Genomic DNA, 19,643 nt, shown 5'->3' with positions numbered 1-19,643 from the left:
TTATGTGGCTACTTGCAGCTATAGGAGAGTAACGGAGGGATTTCTACACACACCTCTACTGGGACCACTTCATCGACACGCATGGCTGCTGCACAGCTCATTCACTCCGGTAAGAACGAGATAAGGTCTAGGTTTAAAAATACCGGAGGTCCCCTTTAAAGCTTTAACGTTTCCTGCCCACCCATAAATATAATGACGATTCAAACAATAAGACACAGGCCATTTTTGTTTAAAACTTCATTCTTATTCTTTAAACACATTTGTTTCTTTAGTAAGTTTCTACCATAAAGTTACTTTACCTCTTCGTTGCCTCAACTAAAGCTTTCTCATCTGGTGAAGAGGCATAGTATTCCATGTGATTGGAAGAAAAACCATTGGCATGGGAGAACGGATCTCCTCCTCCAACCAGACAATCTGGCTGGTCATAGCTGATCTGAACAGTGTGACACAACGACACTGCCTTGAGAAATAACAACTCCTCTCCCATCTGAGTGGACAGACAACAGGGAAGGAAGAAGGGGGGGAGAAAAAAAAAAAGTCAAATCTTGTTCCAGAAAGTGAAGTACTGCGTATCATCGTAGCATTTTATCCGATTCACAAGTGAAGGTACAAATCACATACGGTGTGTAAAATTCATTATTATGTTAGCTGTGTTTACGTGTAATGAAATGTGCTAAACAAAGTTACACCTGCTATGAGCAGTGTGCACGGAACTGCAGTATATTCACTGCCCTCCCTCTGAGCTTTAATCCTTTAGTCTAATCACACTATCTGAGTAGCATCTTGCTGCGATCTGCATGGTGGTGGCATTGGACCATCTAACTCTGTTCATGTTACTTTAGGAGCCACGCCCCCACTAACCCTAACCAGTTGAGCAGGATGTGGCCAAAATTGGATCAGCTAATTGCAGGTTGCAGCAACACATAAGTGTACTACAAGCACTTGGACACTACCTAAAGTCCACTTTAAAGCTTCAAACATAAGATTGTAGTACTACATTCATTTTAAAAGCATATACCATAGGCTGTTAGAACCAGAGTTTTAACTATACGCACAGGTGTACTTTGTAAAATCAGGAACCCTGGTGAACTCAAACAGCCACAGAGGTTGTTTAAATAGGAAAGGACTTTACTGGGATTCACACACCTGCTCTATCATTACAGCGTTTTTAATCCTAAAGCAAGGCACTGTGTTCACTTGTTCATATACACCAATTCTGCCTCTTTAATTGCACATTGCACATGTAAGTATGGTGTATACAGACAGTGTGTGTGTGTATATGTCTGCCATAAGAAAATGTATGTAATGCCTGTATGCTGTACATGCTAGTTACCAAGTGAGCCGTAGAACCATCTGGAGAGTCGTCCGTCATTCCCTCTGGTACCAGTTTCCCATTGACTTCCCGGTATTTGGTTCCATTTACTGAACACTCACGAAACTGCATTTCATTTTCTGTTAGCGTACCCGTCTTATCAGTAAACACATACTCTACCTAGGAAACACAAACATACAGAAGCATGTTTTAAAGGTTACAGTACACGGCATTTTTATATACAACACAGAAACATAAATGACACAAATGTTCCACTTCTTTAGTTTTAGTGTACAGATATGGAAGAAATGTATTTGTATGTATAGTCAATCCGCTTCCATACCTGCCCCAACTCTTCATTGAGGTCAGATGTGTTGACCTGAGCTTTCTGGTCACTTTCTTCGTGATACAGGTCCAAATCCCAACCAATGAAAAATGAACCCAGGAACTTCTGCATCTCCACGGTAACGTAGAGTGAGATGGGGATGATGAAGTTATAGAGGACCAGAAATGCCAAGAAGTCTGAGATGAACTTTAAGATCTGAAGGGGAATTAGATAAAGAAGAGAAATTCTATTGAACTGGCTCTCAGAATGGTATGAGGTCAAGCTAACTCTGATAAATTGAAGTCTAACCAACGTAAATAGCTTGTATTTGAATTAGTAAAGTGTAAGAAAGAATCAGAAAAAAGAAAAGCGACTCGATAAAAAGATTAAGGCTGCCTGTCACTGCTGTACAACTGAGCCACACAGAACGATGGAGCCTCAGCACTTATCCTTCTAAATCAAATCAGGCAGGGTGATTTATTCCTATTAAATAGTTAATTACTTTAGGTGACAGGAAAGGAGACTGAGCACGGGTGTGGAGAGAGGGATCACTTCCACAAAAAGTCATCTTTATGACTTGTTCCACTTTGGACGAACTCACAAAATGCAGCAAAAAAATGAAGAAATAAAAAAGAACTCAAGAAAACAAAAACCATTTGGACAAAAAGGTTTGTGGAATGCTAGAATATTTTTAGTAGATTGTGCTTAGATACAATAATTTCAAGGCTATGGTAAACAGAGAATTGAGATTTTTGAAGGACCATTATTCCCTGGAGCATGTACACAACTGATGTTGAGAAATGCAGTCACAGTGACACACGACTGGACTATTAGGTTTCTGGAGCACCTATTAAACCAAATCTAAAAAGAAGGCTCCTAATCTATTGCTGGTATTTTTGACTGTCTCCAGGGTTCAGGAAGGCTTGAGCACAACTATGTTTGTTTTGTCTCTCTGTGTCTTAATACATAGAGACGGACTGATTAGCGCTGCTGTGCCAACAGATCGGTCCAGTGATAGACTCTCCATTTTTACACCTTATCACAGAATGTACAGACAGTGAAGCTGTCCTTCTCCTTTAGGCCTCTTAAACATTAATCTGCTTCTGCATTTGAGAAAACAAGATCCTTATCATCTAGTGAGGAAAGCCAAGTGAAAGAATTTTTAAGTTGCAGATGTTAAAAAAAAATTAAGAAAAATATGTGGAATGTTAACTAAAAATCAACAAATCTCATCTCTGTGGCTCCGAGTGGCTAACAAAAGGAAAACAATCCGAAAGCATTCCTCCGACACAAAGTAAAGCAGACAAACCGGACTGCTGTTTCTCTCTAGCTCAGTCTTTTGGTTGTAGAACGGCTCGTCCCACTTGTCCTCCGCCTGCCAGGCGTACTTCAGGATGGTGCTAAGGATGGCCTCGAACAGCAAGATGACCAGGTAGATGATTAAAAAGGTGTTCATTGACCTGCCATCAGGAAAACATAATGTTGAAGGTGTCATTAAACCCATGTTTATGTTCTGCTTACTGAAACACTACAACTACTTACTTCTCTACAGCAGAGCGTTTCTGGGACTTGCACTTGTAGTTGAGTGCCATCTTGGACTCCATCCCCGTGTAAATTGCCACACCTGCAATATCACAGTTGTGTAAACATTACATCAGCCTTCTGGCTTGTCCAGTATACTCCTGGTCGATTCATGCTTAAAGTCATGCCAACGAAGACACCTTGTTGTGTTCATAAGCAATAGCAGACTTTTGCAGCTTCGCAAACGGTTTAAACATCACAAATTATTTAAGCACTGGCTCACTTTAAAAAAACCTGCTGATAAATGCACTTTAAGACTAAAGAAAGAGTCATCTGAATAATCAGACCTCAGCACTATGATAATGAATGATCTATAAAAGCCACTGAGCTCAGCTTGTTCGTGTCACAGCTTGGATGGGACTATGCCATCAACTTGTTGTACTACCATGTCCACTGAACAACAGCTTAAGTGCTGTTGTATTTTACTTTTCTTTCATTGTCACTTCGATGGGAAGTTCCCATTGTTAGAATAAATTAATAAATTAATGACTCACCAAAAATCTCTTTGGTATTTTTCAACCTGGCCCCTCGGAGCAGCAAGTTTTCTGGACCCAGTGGTCTGAAATAAGAGAAACCAATACAAATATAGATCAAAGTGTGTTCAATATGTTTGAATTCAGTGCAATTCAATTCATACAAATAAATCTGATCTTACCTGACAATCTCCTCCTCATGTTGGGTCACAGTTATACGGCCTACAAATCTGAGAGACATCACAAATATTTTAGTTTAGTGGACTGAATAAGGCCAACAATATGTTCACATGCCCGTTGGGTACTGAATCAAATTATCTGCACAATCATCTGAGGAAGGCTTTTAGATGCACTTAAGTAAAGGAACGTAAAATACATGCTTTGTGCAGATATACAGGACAGTGTTTTAGATTAATGCCTCCGCTGCAGGAGTAGTTTCTCTGACCTATTCCCATGTTGGAAACAAACACAGAAAGCCTGGATTATACAGGAGGCGGGACACGATGTAATGTAATATTTTACTCTACATGAATAAACGAGAAGGAAACTGCGAATGGGAATTCTCCAGATATTTTCACCAATGGCTTTTAAGTGAGCATTTTAAAAAGGCAACTGACAGGGTAAAGCAGTACAAAGTGCAGTGATGTCCCCTCAATAACGTCCAGAAATTTTCAGTGCTGCAGGGAATGTGGGAAAGTGACAACAATGAACGCACAGAGGGAAACAGCAACCTTGTAAGGGGGAGGGGCTGCTTCAAGATCGATCCTAAAGCAGACAGCTAAGAGACGTGAGGAAGAGGGGCTGTTGTTGGGGTAATGAACCCATTTCACATTATCATCCATCTTCTAAGCCTTTGGTAAGACACTTCTACCATGTACTGGACACAGCCTCGCCATTAATTATATCGTTCATTTTTTTCAAAACCGTTTCTCTGTTAAGAGAGGGTTTGATAGTTATGAAATAAGGAAACATTACAATAAAATGAAGAAACAAATATTTTCAGGATGAGCTCTCCAAAGCAGAATCTTTATTTCTGATAATAGTTCACAGTTGCATGCATCTAATGCAGTGTTTTTCAACTCCGGTCCTCGGGACCCACCGCCCTGCATGTTTTCGATGTTTCTCTCCTCCAACTTAGGTTTTCCAACCCTGATCTAATGTGTGATTTCACTGGACTCCAGAGTGGGTTTTGTGCTCTTATCCTAAAGGTGTGTGTGTGTGTGTGTGTGTGTACCTGGATGCAGATTACCTGTAAAGGTCAGCTTCTGGCTGTTGACACTCTACCACAGCCAGCAGAGCCTCCAGTTGGGACACTGACTGACACACCGATGTCTCTGGCACAGAGAAATGGGTCTACAAATAAAGCACATGGTTAAAGACTGATGGACACTAAGCATTGTTTTAAATGGGACAAAGATGCTTTTGAGATAATATGGAGAGAATTTCAATCCAAAAGAAAATTAGGACTCATCGATAAATAGAAACGGTCTGCTTTAAAAGCTTTTAGCTATACTTATTAAATGAATGGTTCTTCTGCCAGGTGAAAGCTTCTACAAAGAAGGGAGAATGTCTGATAATGGACTGCTTCATATAAATCACAGTAATAAAATAACAGATATAAATTAATCTGACCATACATATGGAAAAATCCTGAAATGCACGATCACTAACAGTTTTTAAAGCAACATAAAACATAATAAAGAGAAGAACTGAAGCCTGAACCTCGACTGAATTTCTGCTCTGCTCTTCTTTTCAAACATCACATGAATTGTGTAATACAATCCTACATTATTAATTGATAAACTCTAAAAGTATACCGGAAGCTAAAACATTATTTTAAAATCTCACTGAGAGTAAAAGTCTACAGTATTTTTCCAAAATGCATAACACAGACAGATGTGACTGAGGTGCAAACTCATAGTTACAACATATTTCTTAACCACTAAAAGCAAACATGCTATATGAAATGCTAACAAAAACAGCTGGATGCAAACTTTAAGACTTCAAGAGTAGTGCAGTGGGGGGGAATTAAGTTCCAAACTAAGAGTCTAATGCAGAAATTAATATAATCATATGCATGTCAATCAAGAAACATTTTAGGAGTACTCATACAGTATCAGTCAAAAGTCTGGACACACAGAATGAATGTGCGAGTATGTGAGTTCTGCCTGCTACTGTATATATGGCACAAACACACAAAGCAGACATTAATCAAATAAAAGATACACAATTTTCTGTCAAATAAACTTAAACTATTAATAAATAAATGCATACATCTCCCCATAGGTCGCTTAAAAATGACTAAAAGAGAATCTTTTCATGCATAGAGCTTTAATATGAGTTCCACTGGCCTTACCTTCCAGGCTATCGGAATATCACCAACCTGCTTCTCCTGTGCACCATCACTGCTGTAACTGGTGAAACCAGTCATAAAACTTAATTTGATGTAGTGCAGCAGACCAAACAGTTGCAAGGTTAAAAGGTACCCGGTGAAGTTTTACACCACTGGTACCATTATGTTTTTCTGAGTGTCTTCTTAGGATTAAGTTTGAGTACTGCATGCACATGAGGATGCATGAATGTCAACATGACTAACATCATGCACACAGACCTTAAGGTTGGTCTCTCCATCGAGGCTCGCTGTGGTGATGTGACAAGTACCATCTGCACGATCTGACGACAGCAACGCCAGATCAGCTGGAAACGTCTCATCTTTAGCCACACGGACAATGTCCCCCACCTAGATGGATGAGCAGAAACAGGGTAATGCTGTCCAAGTTAAGGACCATCAACTTTAGGTTTAGAGGAGAATTTACACTTACACTTGCTGTTAGAGTGGGTTAAAAACTACAGGAAATTAATAAAGTAAAGTCCAGATTTTACAGCCAGGTTAGTATTGGAACTGTTAGGCTGGTAATTTGTTGGCAAATATGAATGTTTTGCTATAAATGTTACCGTGGTCTAAATGTCAGAAGTTCCATTAGAAAATTGCCTCCCTACAAAATTAGTTGCCTTAATTTGTCTTTTGGTTTTAACATATTCCGTCAATTCCTTCTGAGTCGTAAACCAGGACCCACACTTCATTTGTTACTGACATTTCCTTGAAAGCCGAGTAATGCATTCCATGAGTAATAAGTTAGAAGTTGAGACATTATAACTTAGACTCTCCTGGCATTTAAGATTACCACCGACACGCAGTCACTATGGATGTCTTTGTGCCATCGCACCAAGCTTTTTTACCATTGTTGATAATGACACTCCTAGCTGTGACTATATTAACGATGCTTTTCAAGCTCGAGAGATTAATTTGCCTTTTTCTACAGCAAACACATCATCGAGATAGTTTCTCTGACAATCATGCATCAGAGACATTATCATTGGGGGGCAGCAAGAGTTGTTCATGCTAAAATTCAGGCTGCAGGTTCACAAGTTTAACTAAATATAAAACAGAGGAATGTAGAAAATCATAGCATCTCAGAACTAACTCAGATCGGCACTATTTGAGAACATAACAAGAACAGGCTGCAACAAGACATAAAAATAAACCCATAAACATCTCACTGCCACCAAACCTGGACAACCATCTGAAGTTACTGTAAAAACTATTTGAGTGTGAAATATATATATGCAGCAGGTTCCTCAACCAACCAGTGAATTGGAAATATGATCATCATTCCTAAACTGTGAGCCAGTCAGACAGTAAAACATTTCCTGATAGATTCCCACCTGAGTTGGAACTCCATCACGCAAATTAGACTTTGAAAAGATTCATTATGATTATATGCGACATATAATGAGATTGCAGGTATAATTGTAAGACAAACACATGTGAAAAATGAGCAGGAACCAGTGACATTTATACCGACATTCCAGTCATGTTTGCAATCGTAAGAATAGATGTCTCAGTTTCCTTTAACCTTTTTTCTCAAACAAAGCTCCTTTTATTGACAGCATTATAACTTTATCTAGAAAATGTGTGTTAAAAGAAACAACAGGAATTAAACAATCAAGCTAAAAGTTAATTGCTGAAAGCATTTTTCTTTTTTTAAATACCAGATAATGTACTTGTTTTACACGTCTACAAAGCAACTGTGTACAAGGACCTGACATCCTAACTGGGATCCTAACTGGGATCCTAACTGGGATCCTAACTGGGATAAACGTTCCTTCACGGCGTTGCTTTTGCAGTCTTACCCTGATGTTTTTGGATCTGGTCTGGACCAGACTTCCACTGCGAACCACAAACACCGGAGCTCCATTCACCTCATTGTCTGCCTTGTGTCTCAGCCAATCCTCATAGCCCTGCAAACAAAGCCATTCAAGTAGCCTGTGAACTACTGCAGATGACAGCTGGTTAATACAATGTTATTAACTGACATACGATGCTGGCATGACTACTCATTGATTATAGAAAGTGATTATACCTTATGTTATTCTAAACACACTTAATTATTCTGATTTTTACATAGCACTTACATAGCAAGTGAATACTGAACTGAGTTGGTTTAAAGTGTAGCTTTTAATGATACAATCATGATAAAAGTAGGCTTGTTCCACATTTCTATCCCACTTAAGAGGATGCTTTCATACGCTTGTGTTCTCACCTGTTTTATAGCGGTTACTGTGATCACAAAGAACAAAGGGAGCCCACTGGTGATTGGGGAAGTCGGGGTGTCTATCATTAACTGCAAAGGAAAACACACCAACATGTCACCAAATCTGAGGTGCGGTGTAAAAAAAACCAAACAAACCAAAAAAACAGGGTTGAGTTAAAGTGGGTGTGACCTGTTTTACAAACCAACTAGAAAAACAGCAACGAGAAGTTGTGGTTTATGTGTCAAACAGGAAATCCCAACAACTTCCCTCAAAGGTTAACTGCCGGATCGAAACCACTTTTATTCTTTTTAAAGTCCAAACACTTGGTTAAGCTTAACTTGCATGCATGCATGTCACAAAGGGAGAATGAGCCAAAAAGTGCTTACTTTCTACAAATGTCCTCACATCCAGTAAATAAAACTTAACGCTGTGCTGACAAAATAGATAAACAAGTATGCATAAACACAGGAAAAATACATTAAGTCTCAAACGCAACATTTCCTGCAGATATGTCTAAGTTTAACCTTAAATTATTCCATAAACAACCCTTTGTTTTACAGTCTCACAGTGTAATTTAAATACACTTTACGTTTTACAGTCGAGTCATTTTTGCAAACATTGCTTTTAAGAATTTAAGTTGCATATATTGGACAGACAAAGTCATTGTTAAAGATATGAAATGAAGAGAAAGTGAGAAGGTGAATGACATGCAAAGGTCCTTGTCCAAAGCATGCAGTTTTATTTACACTGTTATATCGTGTCACTCAATCACCAACTCTAACTGAGTAAAGTGTTTTTTACTTCCTGGATTATATGAACAGTGCAATGGCTTGCACCACATCTAGTATCACTGAAGGTGCTTTTGCTAAATCACAGGCTTTGCATACAAGGCTGAGATGCTATAGACAACAGAAATCTTTCAATATGAATAATAAATAAATGATCTATCAAACACTTAGGGCGACGGGTTATGTGACTGATGCAGTCTTCATAGATAAGTGGACTCTCAATGTGATTTCTTTCATTCACATGATGTTCAGTTTGGGTGAGATGGCTGAATGTAAGTTTTGTTGGTTTTTAAAGAAAATAAATACCTGACCAATCAAAAACCAACAAAACAATATTTTCTGGACTCTACAAGCAAATTTATAACAATTTATAACAGTTTTCTAGGGACGCATGTGAGGTTGGCCATCTAAGAAAATGTCGTGTTCACGATGTAGAGATGAAAAAAGGCCCATTTTTCTGTCATTTCAGACCAAGTTGACTTCAACAGCACTGACAACTTGAGTGGGTGAAAAGGTAGCCTTTTCAAACAAAGTCAAGTCAATTGCTTTGGCTTCACTACACAGTCCCAAATACATCAAATGGCAGCTGAAAATCTGAAAAATGTACAAGCTTCAGTACAGGACAGCTGATGTATAGTGAAGGCCTAACGCTTTGGGCTGGCTGCAAAGACACACGCATTACTAAATGTGTGGGCATGCTGTTTTAATACTGAGGCAGACCCTTCTCTCCTCTGGTCTCTAGAATTGAATGAGTCATTCACTCATGCAGAAGCAAATGCATACACACTTGTGTCTGGTACAGGAAAGCTGAGGTCACAGATGACTCATCACCATCTAACTGAAGAGAATGTGTACCTGCAAAAAGGAATTCTTTATGTGCATTTGTGGGTTACATTACCTGTACAAGAAAGATGATGAGAAAATAGAAGTTCGCTATCCTTCTGAATTGCTCAAACAGATTCTTGGGGACAAAATTCCAAATTGTGTACTGAAAGAGAAAGAAAAACAACAAAAAGAAGAGGACAATGGCACAGGAAAGATTATTTAGGTTACACATATGCATGAAAAAGCCAGACATGTGGAATTACATTTGAAAAACATACAGTTAAACATATGCACACAGAAAACTGTCACTTGATGGTTAAGTCTTAATAACTTTCTTTAGTTTCATTAAAAGGTGACTCAAAGGTAAATCAGAACAAACACACCAAATTTATTTTTGATATTATCAAACATGACTTGAAATAAAATTGTAAGTTATGACCGTATTTTCCAAACTATAAGTCACACTTTTTTTCATAGACTGGTCCTGTGATTATAGGCAGATGAGACTTATATATCAAAATATATAGAATTGAACATGTTTTTAAATGTTAATTCATACTGACTGACATGAACCAAAGAGTAAACAGCCGCAGAGGACACTCTGGGCTTGGGACAACTATATGCTGCTCCTGTACCACTGAAAAAATTAACTGAAACATTAACTTAAAGACAACTGAGAAAGACTGAACACAAACAAAGTGCTGCCAAAAAGAAAACCCTATTGTAGCCATCGAGCATTATAGGTAATCGAGCAGCAGAAAGAAAGTTTGCAGTGAGTGAGAAACTTGTGAGAGAATGGCGAATAGTAAAGGTTAATCTTACTGCGATGAGGAAAACAAAGAAAGCTAATCGCAGGCTGAACACGAGATGACCAGAGCCACAGGTGGATGCTTGAACAACGTACTGCCGGGAGAGGCTCGTCTACGGTGCAGTTACATCTCCACGCCCGGTACTTGCCAAGGAGACCAATAGAAATGACTTTGCAGGCGGGCCTTCTTGGTGTTGCCGCTTCATGCAACACAACCTCCTCTCTATCAGAGCACGGACAACGGTGTGTCAGAAACTGCCAGCAGACTTCCAAGCCGAGGTCAACAGTTTCCGTGAGGTCATTGAAAAGCAGGTCTTGGATTTTGTGAAATAAATTTTTAAATAAATGCTACTTATATATATGTTTTTTTTTCCTTTTCATGACGCACGACTTATAGTCCAGAAAATACGTACACAAATACTGTCGATTAAATAATCATCAATCACAATCATCACTGTTTATGGCAGGGAGCAGCTTGTTGCTGGTCATGTTTTCCAGTTAGTCTTCCAACTGACCTCCTAATTCTCTCACCAACACAAAAGATTTTTGTCCGTGCCAATCTCGTCATCAACAAACCACGCTTGAAACTTCTCTCCCCACCACATCACCACTCCAAACCAATTTGTTTCAACCAAAGACAAGATGGTGCCAGAAATCAGGTCATGAGTGCAGAGTTTTCTCTCGGTGACTTGTCAGCCATAGTTGCTGTCACTGCTTGTGGAAAATGTTATAGTTCTCATCTTTTACCGAAAGCACCTAAAAGCTACCCTGTATGTTTACAGCCTCCATTCAAAGATAGTGGTGTGTCCGTCTAACACTGGTTTAGCTGAAAGAACCTGCACAACCATCAGCTATAAATTCCTTTCCATTCTGATAATTTCCCTAATTTGTGCCAGTTAATTAGTTCAACCAATGAAATCTGTGGACCTCTAATTTTCAACTTTTATAACCTTGTTTTATAATTGCAGTGTATCTGGTAAAGTATCATAAAATGCAACCCAGACGTGGGTTAAACAAACTTTGTTACCTTGGATGAGATGATCCTGTTGTCTGCAAAGCGTTGAGGTATGTAGTGGCCATGCTGTGGGAAGCGGTTTGCTACATAAACCGTCCTGGTCTCACTCTGATGAGGGGGGTCAAAGCCCTGAGACATGAGAGGATAGGATGTAGAAATAAGGAAAGAAAAGGAAGTAAAAGAGGATGAAAAAATGTTACAAAGACGACTCTTAGTACATACTTTAAAAGAAATCAAATACAACTATGTATCAAAGTTCATGAATGTTCATTTCTGACCTTCAATCACAAACTATTTAGATCTATGTCAATCAGGTAATCAATCATTCAACTACACAACAACTACTGTGATAACTGATATATTATACGTATCCTTTCAACATCAGTCATTAGAAAAGCGTTTCCATTTGAATGAAAGATTTTGCCTGGCAGATAAAACAAAGTTTGTTTAAGTGTTTTAGCACAAGAAGAAATTCATATGGTCATTTTAAAAAAGCTAATGACAGTAAGAGTCTTTTTAGGCTCAGAGCTAATTTCAGACTGGATCTAGAGAGGCTTGCAAAACACTAATGTTATGTACAAAACAACCCAGCATAAACTACACTTTATACTATGCTGCATGGATTAAAGTAGATGCCACTGATCAGTTTTATTCAACCCAACAGAGTCACCAGACTGGTCACAGTCTTAGAAATAAGGTGTGGCTATTTTTGGCATGTGAAGGTTCATACTATTGTAACAATAGCAGATATTTACATGTTAAGACCTGCTTAATATTACCAAGCAACTATGGTCATTTTCAATCTGGTTTTGTGAAACAAGCCACCCAACAACTGAGCTAGAGAGGTCAAAGCAGGTGCTTGTTGTTATTTATGCTAAATGAGACTACATCAATCACTCCCACACACATTTAGCACTGTTCAGAGACTGTCTGTAAAACTCTCTCACACTCATCGTTCTCAGTTGCAGTCTTTTTGTTTTTTTAAATAAACTGCCTACACCCAAAACTACGGCTCAATAAGAGGACATTTGTTAAAATTTGTCAACATGCTTATGTGAGCGAATTTATCAAAAGATGCAAGAACTACTGTAGAAGGTCCTTGTTTTCCATATTTTCAAGGCTACCATAAGGCCACTCCACCGTGTCCGTCATCAGAAAACTACATGATCAGGATCTTTCATTTGTACGGATACTTTCTTATCCACTTGGCTAACACCTTTAAATAAAACAACAACAACAAAAGAAGAACAAAAAGAAGGTGAAAACTCAAAATAGCATTCAGTTTCAAATGCATCTATAACTCTCTTCTGACATTTATTACAGCCAGATGTTTTTTCTTAGCTCAAAGATAAATTAAATTTAGTTTAAAAGGTCGCAACAAGTGACAATAAAAAAAAAAGACAATATGATACAATCAGGACCAATAATAACAATAATCATCATCATCATCATCATCGGGTCCATCTTGAAGTCAAGGAAGTGCCCTTAATGGCAGCATTTCCACCTCACCACCTCAAGTCTTTCCAATGGAAAACTTTAATGTCAGGAGGTCCTTAGAAGGGACTTCATCCTTCATGATGTGAGGTTTATTGGATACTCTTGTGTATCTTCAGCTCCCAGAATCCTTTGTCTGCATCTGGAAGACCACTGGCAGAAGATGGATCAACGTCGGAGCAGTATGCATTTACATTTTTTAATGCCTTTGTTGTCATCATTAAGTTATTAGCATCGTAATGTGCTCTACTGAAGAACATTAAAGTAAAAATTTTCATTATGAAATGGGATGTAAACTGAGAACCGGTATCCCATTTTCTAAAGTACTGGAGTCCTACACTTCTGAGGTTATTAACTGCTTCATCGATGCTGGAGATGCACACAGATTGCAAATCAACATCATACATGTACATCTGAACATGCTGCGGTAAAAAGGGGTTCTGGCAAACTCATGTGCTCTCTATCAGATGTTGACCAAGAGGTTAGCGGCAGAGCTTACGTTAGCTCTCAGGCTAATGACGGCGCAGCTAAACTCCTTCACACTTGCTACTAAACCAGAGAAAGTGCTGTCTGAGGAAAGGGTGAAAAAGTGTCACTGTGGTGTAACAAAGCTTGTTGTGAAAGCCTTGCACACTTTCTCAATGGTAGACCTCGGTATTTCATGTAGTAAGCAGTAGATGCTGAAAACCTCTGTGGAGAACTTGAATATTGGGTAAAGAATCGAGGAATTGATAAAGAAGATCGATGAGCAGTACTGATAAGTGGTATCAATGGTCAATTTCTGTCTCGAAATATAAATAGCTGTTAGATCATAGCTGTTGCATGGCTTCCTATCTAACAGCCAGGCCAATTTTCCAGCTGTTGTGTGTAGGGAGTAACTAAAAGTAGGATGCTTGCCCTCTCATTAGCACAGTACTTTCCTTCAAAGTCACATCTAATCCTTAATCCAGGTAAGTCTTTGACATTGAGAAGCACCGATAGATTCCATAAAGTATATTTGAACAACCTATTTTCAACCAATACTCCCATTCTCAACAGTACTGCGGGCATTTAGGATAGATAGGACTGTCTTGGACATCTATGATATAACAGTAAGTGATGCTTGTTTGACAAAAGTGTGAAAATCAAAGCAAATTCAACACTGCATCTGTTCAAAAGAACTGAATGGTTCATATGACATGCATAGTTTCAAAATATAGACTTAACTCATTGTGACAACACTGATCTCACCATTTATAAAAGGCAACACGTCCTAGCTACAGTAGAAAAAGGAAGTTCTCACACATTTTAAGTAAATGAATAAGCTCTGGTTAAAACTTTCTAATGTGTCGCACTGCAGCATGAAAGATGTTTTACAAAGATAAGTTAACAGACCATCAAACCCATCACTGTTTGATACTGCCTGCTGGAACACTGCTAGGAAGCAGGCACAATTACACAGAAATCAAGTTAAACTTGATTTTAAAAAACAAACACCTAGAAAAACAATAGTAAATCACTGACATTGATCAGTGTGATATTTCTACAGTTTGACTGGAGTCCAGCCTCATTTAAATGAGCTCAAATCCACAAAATTAAGCAGGCACTTAGGAAGAAAAAAAAAAAAAAAACACAGGGTGAACAGGATCTCGGGCTTGAACGAAAGTTCACACTTCAATAAGGCAACAACCCAAATCCCAGCACCAAGAAAACTCATTAAAACTCTGTCCTGGAGTGACATCCACCTCTGGCTTGGTATCTACCTAAATACGTTTTCAGTACTGCACGATAAACAAAAGAATTGCAGACCACATCGTTTTCCTTTTTTACGTTGAAGACGTATTTCAGACTTTTCAAAAAAAAGATTTTAAGATGACTTACTGACCGGATCATGCACAACATCTTAGTTATCAAGATGGGACGCAACATGTCGTTATAATAGTTTCCATGTTTAGATAGCATCTCAGGTCTTAAAGGGTTCAATTAGTCATACTTGCATAAAATGCTAATAAAAAGACAACTGTGCGTTACACAGAAAGAGCTGCATTTAGTTTCAACAGGTAGCCAGACTAGTTTTCACTTCAAGCCGTGAAAAATATCAGAGAAAAACACAAGCTGTCAATGGACTAAACACAGTGCAACTAAAAACAACTCCCAAAGCATGCAAACCATCAATAAAGTCCACAGAAGACTGATAAATGCACTTATTACACAAACCACCAAAGCAGCATCATCTACATCTCTGTGCTTTAGAAGTACAGCAAACAATTATTCTCTCTGACTGAACATTTCCCACATCCTCCAAACCTTTGTCCGGAGACTACAAACCAGAGACAGAGTTCACTGTCACCCACAGAAAAATAAGACATGTTAACTGAAGAGTGTTGAATCATTAAAATCACTCCCAAAACAGCCAATCAACTTATACATGAGCGGATCCACTGTGCCGAGGTCATTCACTGCAGTCTGTTACGATGTAGCATACAGAAGATTATGGGAAAATTGAGATGTTCTTAAAAAAGAAAGAAAGAAAACCAAGCTGATACTGAGCTGAAAACCTAAAACAGTAGAAGCCTTTATTCTTGTTATATTTCATTTACTAAATTCGTACTAATCTCTTGCTGCATTTAATGGGTAGCAGATGAGTTGAAGATGGATATCAAAGCTTTCAGACCATCAAAATGATGCAAATAAAAAGACTGAATATTAAGAACATGTGTCATACTTTTAATTCAAACATTTTCTGACTTCTTCCTTTTCAGCTGTTGAGTTCACACTGGTCATAATCTACAAAAGGTAAATAAGTAGCAAAACAATGACAATAAAAGTAAAATACACATGACAAGAAGTTGCAATGTTGCCAACTTGTAAATGCACTGTAGCTCTTTCATTTTGTCCACTGACTCTAATGCCCACATCAACTTGAAAGCAGACAGGTAATTACTACCTGAATATAGCCTACAAGTCCCACAGTGCCTTGGTTGAATCACTGCTTCTAAACAATGAAATGAAAGACAACCAAAGCAACACACAGAGTTGTATTACAGACCAAGAGGCTTTTAATCAAAACCAATAAGCTAACTGAGAATGGGGAAAGCAGAGAGGTAGATGCATGTAGAGTATGCAGCAAGATAGAGAAACTGCTTCACAAAGAAGAATAAAGACTATGCCAATAAGTAGACAGATGATGTCATTGCTGCTTTTGACTGCAGGGCTGACAAAAAATGTAATAGCACAATTGCAGACATGCTATGTTAAACCAATATTTAACCAAATGTGGCAAGGCAAAAATAGTCAAGAGCTATGGACCGAGGAAGTGACTTTCTTTTTTTATAAAGGATGGGATAGTTATTTATTAGATGTCTCACTCCCTCGTGAGAGTGGATTATTTGGGTTGCTGCAGCAATGTCCACAAGAGATCCTGTACTTCCCACTCCTTATATCGAGCTATAGATTCACAGCAGTAAGACTGACAACAGCGCTGTTAACAAAGCAGAAACTATGATAGCTATATCTAAAATCTCATGCAGAGCTTTGCTGAAGATAGAAGAAGATAAAAGCTAAATATGTTAAATATTAAAATACGTCACGAGAGTTCGCCAAGATGCTACTGTTACATAAGCCGTAATTACAGAACGTATTGATGGTGTAAATGCAGAAGTTTCTAGCATGATGTCAGCAATGTAAGTGACAACAGACCAGACAAAAGTCTGTCAAACTGCCACTCCTACACAGCTCTTCGACTCCCTATGTTGCAGAAAAAAGCCGAATATCAGTAAATTAGCTTCTAGTTGGTATCAAGGCCAGACAAATGCCCTCCAACAAACGTCTGCATTAGGCCAGGTGTATCAAGACGCCTTTTAATTACACTTTTAATTAACTTGGCAGGTCAATTGTATGGGATGGGTCAAATGAGCTGAGCTACCACAAATTAGTAGGAGGCTACCACTTCTTAATGGTCTGAATGGACCCAAATACTCTGTGATGGTTCAAAAAAAGGTGAGTCTCAAAGCAGAAAAAACTTTTGTACCGAGACTAATCAAGGAATTGATAGAACTCTAACCCAATCTCAAATACAAGGAGAACCCACAATGATTAAGACGTGAGAGGTCAAAACCACTGTAACATTGATTAAACGCAGTTTAATACTACAGTGACTTCAGTGGTTTAACTCTGTGTGGCTTATCAAATAAAATACAATCATACACCCCACATGTGCTCACATACCAACTGTACCAGTCGCAACTCACTCATTTACTGGACTCTGAATGTGAGAGCAGTTTTATATGCAGGCATCCCTTAACTCAGAGCCTATGTGACTCACCTGCACACGCAACATTAGTTCAAATCTGAATAGGACAAGACTCATTTCCTTGGCATTGAGGTTTAACATCACTGCTGTCTTTACCTGTTGATGAGCTGCGTTAGGTTACATTGTACAGGCATGTATCCAATTACAAGGTAATGTGAAGATTTAGACTGTTTCACGGTGAAATACAGTCAAATACATCTAAACATATCAATATAAAAATGGGGACCCAAGTTACAAATGTACTCTGTGTATTCTACAACATTTATTCAGTGAAATGTTTCTATTACTGCTGTTTTCAAAATCAGGGACATTTACTACCAAAACGGGCAACTTTAGAGGAGAACATGCAGTATTTATAAGTACTTAGATCAGTTTATATACATAAAAACATGCAGGCATGAATGTGTATAGGTATACGGTTTTTTCCCCCCTAAATGTAATCAAAACGTTATCAAGTAATCCTGGATCGCTAATTTGCACCTTTTTTTCAGTTGAAATTAGTTATTTCATTCAATTTTTAAAAATCTGACTAACCCTTTTAATTGCTTTACCAAACAGCCATGTTTGAAATGGGTGTGTAACAAAAACCGGATGTTCTCATGGACATTAACATAATATTTTGGCCAGATTCACAGTAGGTAATGAATATTTTAGAATATTCTAAAAGTTAAAGCAAGTCAACTTTAGTTCACACCTCTGGGAGCTAAAGCTTACACCCCAAGAACTAGATTAGTCATTTGTCCTCTTGATATACCAAAATGCATTACCAACAACTCCGTGTTGGTGTACTATGTCATCACTAAAGGTTGAGTTAACTTCCCTGAGCTACTTCTAGGTTGTTAGCCATCTAGCTGGTGCACAGTTAATGAAGTTCCAGGTACATTTTGCAACAGGAAATAGTGCAAATGCGGTTAAAAATCAAGAAAACTTCGAATCAAACTCATAACACAAATGTTAACTCGACACTTTTACGGTTTTACAGGTTTAAACTAGTTAGCGATACCGCCAACTCCCAGCTAGCTGGGAAGGCAACTGTTAGCTAACGTAACGTATACCTGACTGTCATCAAGACGTGACAGGCAGCAATGTTTTGAACACATCAGCAACAGCTAAATGGCTAGGTTAGCAAGTTACATTTAGCCAAATAAAGTTAACACAGATTTCCCCGTGCGTTAAACTTCGTGTTACATTAGTCGAATTAAAGGAGGCTAACGTCAATAGAAATATACAGCAGTTTTTTTTACCAGCTGCTGTCGTATCCACCGCAGCATCTTCGCAGAAGACGTTCCAAGCGGCCAGCACAGTCGTTGCCTGCGCTAGCACTAGCTACTCCAACGATCCTGTCCCGAAACAGAAATATATCTCCCCAGAGGCTGCTCTTGTCGGTCGCATTGCGCGGCACATTCATACAGTTTGACTGTACGGAAAATTGCGTCCAGCGTCTCCCATTGCGCGGTAATGTCAGACAGATGATTACTGGTAAAAGTAACAGACGGTAGGCTGCGGAGTCCCAGTGAGCTCCGCTGCTACATCTCTGCTCTGCCACGATCACTTTCCCCCTGCCAACACACACACATATACACGTATAGTACTGTGCAGACACCGGCTGCTGTCTATGGTCTTTTAACGCCCCCTATAGATAGATAGATAGATAGATAGATAGATAGATAGATAGATAGATAGATAGATAGATAGATAGATAGATAGATAGATAGATAGATAGATAGATAGATAGATAGATAGATAGATAGATAGATAGATAGATAGATAGATAGATAGATAGATAGATAGATAGATAGATAGATAGATAGATAGATAGATAGATAGATACTTTTGTGTTTCCCTCTAATGCCTCAGATTCACTTTGTTATTATTAAATCTCAACTAATACCAGTGTACCAGTGGTACTTTTAGATTGCTGAGCTCATCATTTTGCAAACTGCAATATGGATAATGCAAGAAAACCAAAAACAAAAAAGCTTGTAAATACTGTATGACATACAGCAGTGTGTCTCATTATCACCATGATGAGTCCATCCCTGTTCCCTCCCCCCTTACAGACTTAGCTGCTGTACATTCCAGTCAGTCAATAATGTATAGGAACAAATGATAACACACAGGGAGTGAAAATCTAT

At 38.5% G+C, this 19,643-nt stretch overlaps 1 protein-coding gene across 4 annotated transcripts in view; it reads right to left on the bottom strand.

Moving 5' to 3' along the window:
• Positions 1-19,067, bottom strand: part of atp11b (ATPase phospholipid transporting 11B) — a 47,786-nt gene extending 28,719 nt beyond the window's left edge. For all 4 annotated transcript variants that reach the window (XR_011916916.1, XM_072388997.1, XM_072388999.1 and 1 more), the window contains exons 1-14: positions 18,753-19,067; positions 11,736-11,852; positions 9,974-10,063; positions 8,296-8,376; positions 7,886-7,993; positions 6,303-6,431; positions 4,941-5,044; positions 3,874-3,921; positions 3,713-3,777; positions 3,180-3,261; positions 2,947-3,097; positions 1,656-1,853; positions 1,334-1,492; positions 300-487 (exon numbers count right to left, since the gene is read on the bottom strand). Coding sequence is in view for 3 of the 4 variants with exons in the window: in XM_072388997.1 (XP_072245098.1) it covers positions 300-487; positions 1,334-1,492; positions 1,656-1,853; positions 2,947-3,097; positions 3,180-3,261; positions 3,713-3,777; positions 3,874-3,921; positions 4,941-5,044; positions 6,303-6,431; positions 7,886-7,993; positions 8,296-8,376; positions 9,974-10,063; positions 11,736-11,852; positions 18,753-18,779 (1,547 nt within the window). In the remaining variant the exon portion in view is untranslated. The remainder of the gene's footprint in view (positions 1-299; positions 488-1,333; positions 1,493-1,655; positions 1,854-2,946; positions 3,098-3,179; positions 3,262-3,712; positions 3,778-3,873; positions 3,922-4,940; positions 5,045-6,302; positions 6,432-7,885; positions 7,994-8,295; positions 8,377-9,973; positions 10,064-11,735; positions 11,853-18,752) is intronic.
• Between the last annotated feature and the right edge of the window lie 576 nt (positions 19,068-19,643).

The sequence above is a fragment of the Leuresthes tenuis genome, unplaced genomic scaffold (genome assembly GCF_036924035.1).
Source record: "Leuresthes tenuis unplaced genomic scaffold, fLeuTen1.0.hap1 SCAF_7, whole genome shotgun sequence".
NCBI classification, from domain to species: Eukaryota; Metazoa; Chordata; class Actinopteri; order Atheriniformes; family Atherinopsidae; genus Leuresthes; species Leuresthes tenuis.
Note: the sequence above shows the minus strand (reverse complement) of the source record. Positions and strands in the feature narration are given on the sequence as shown.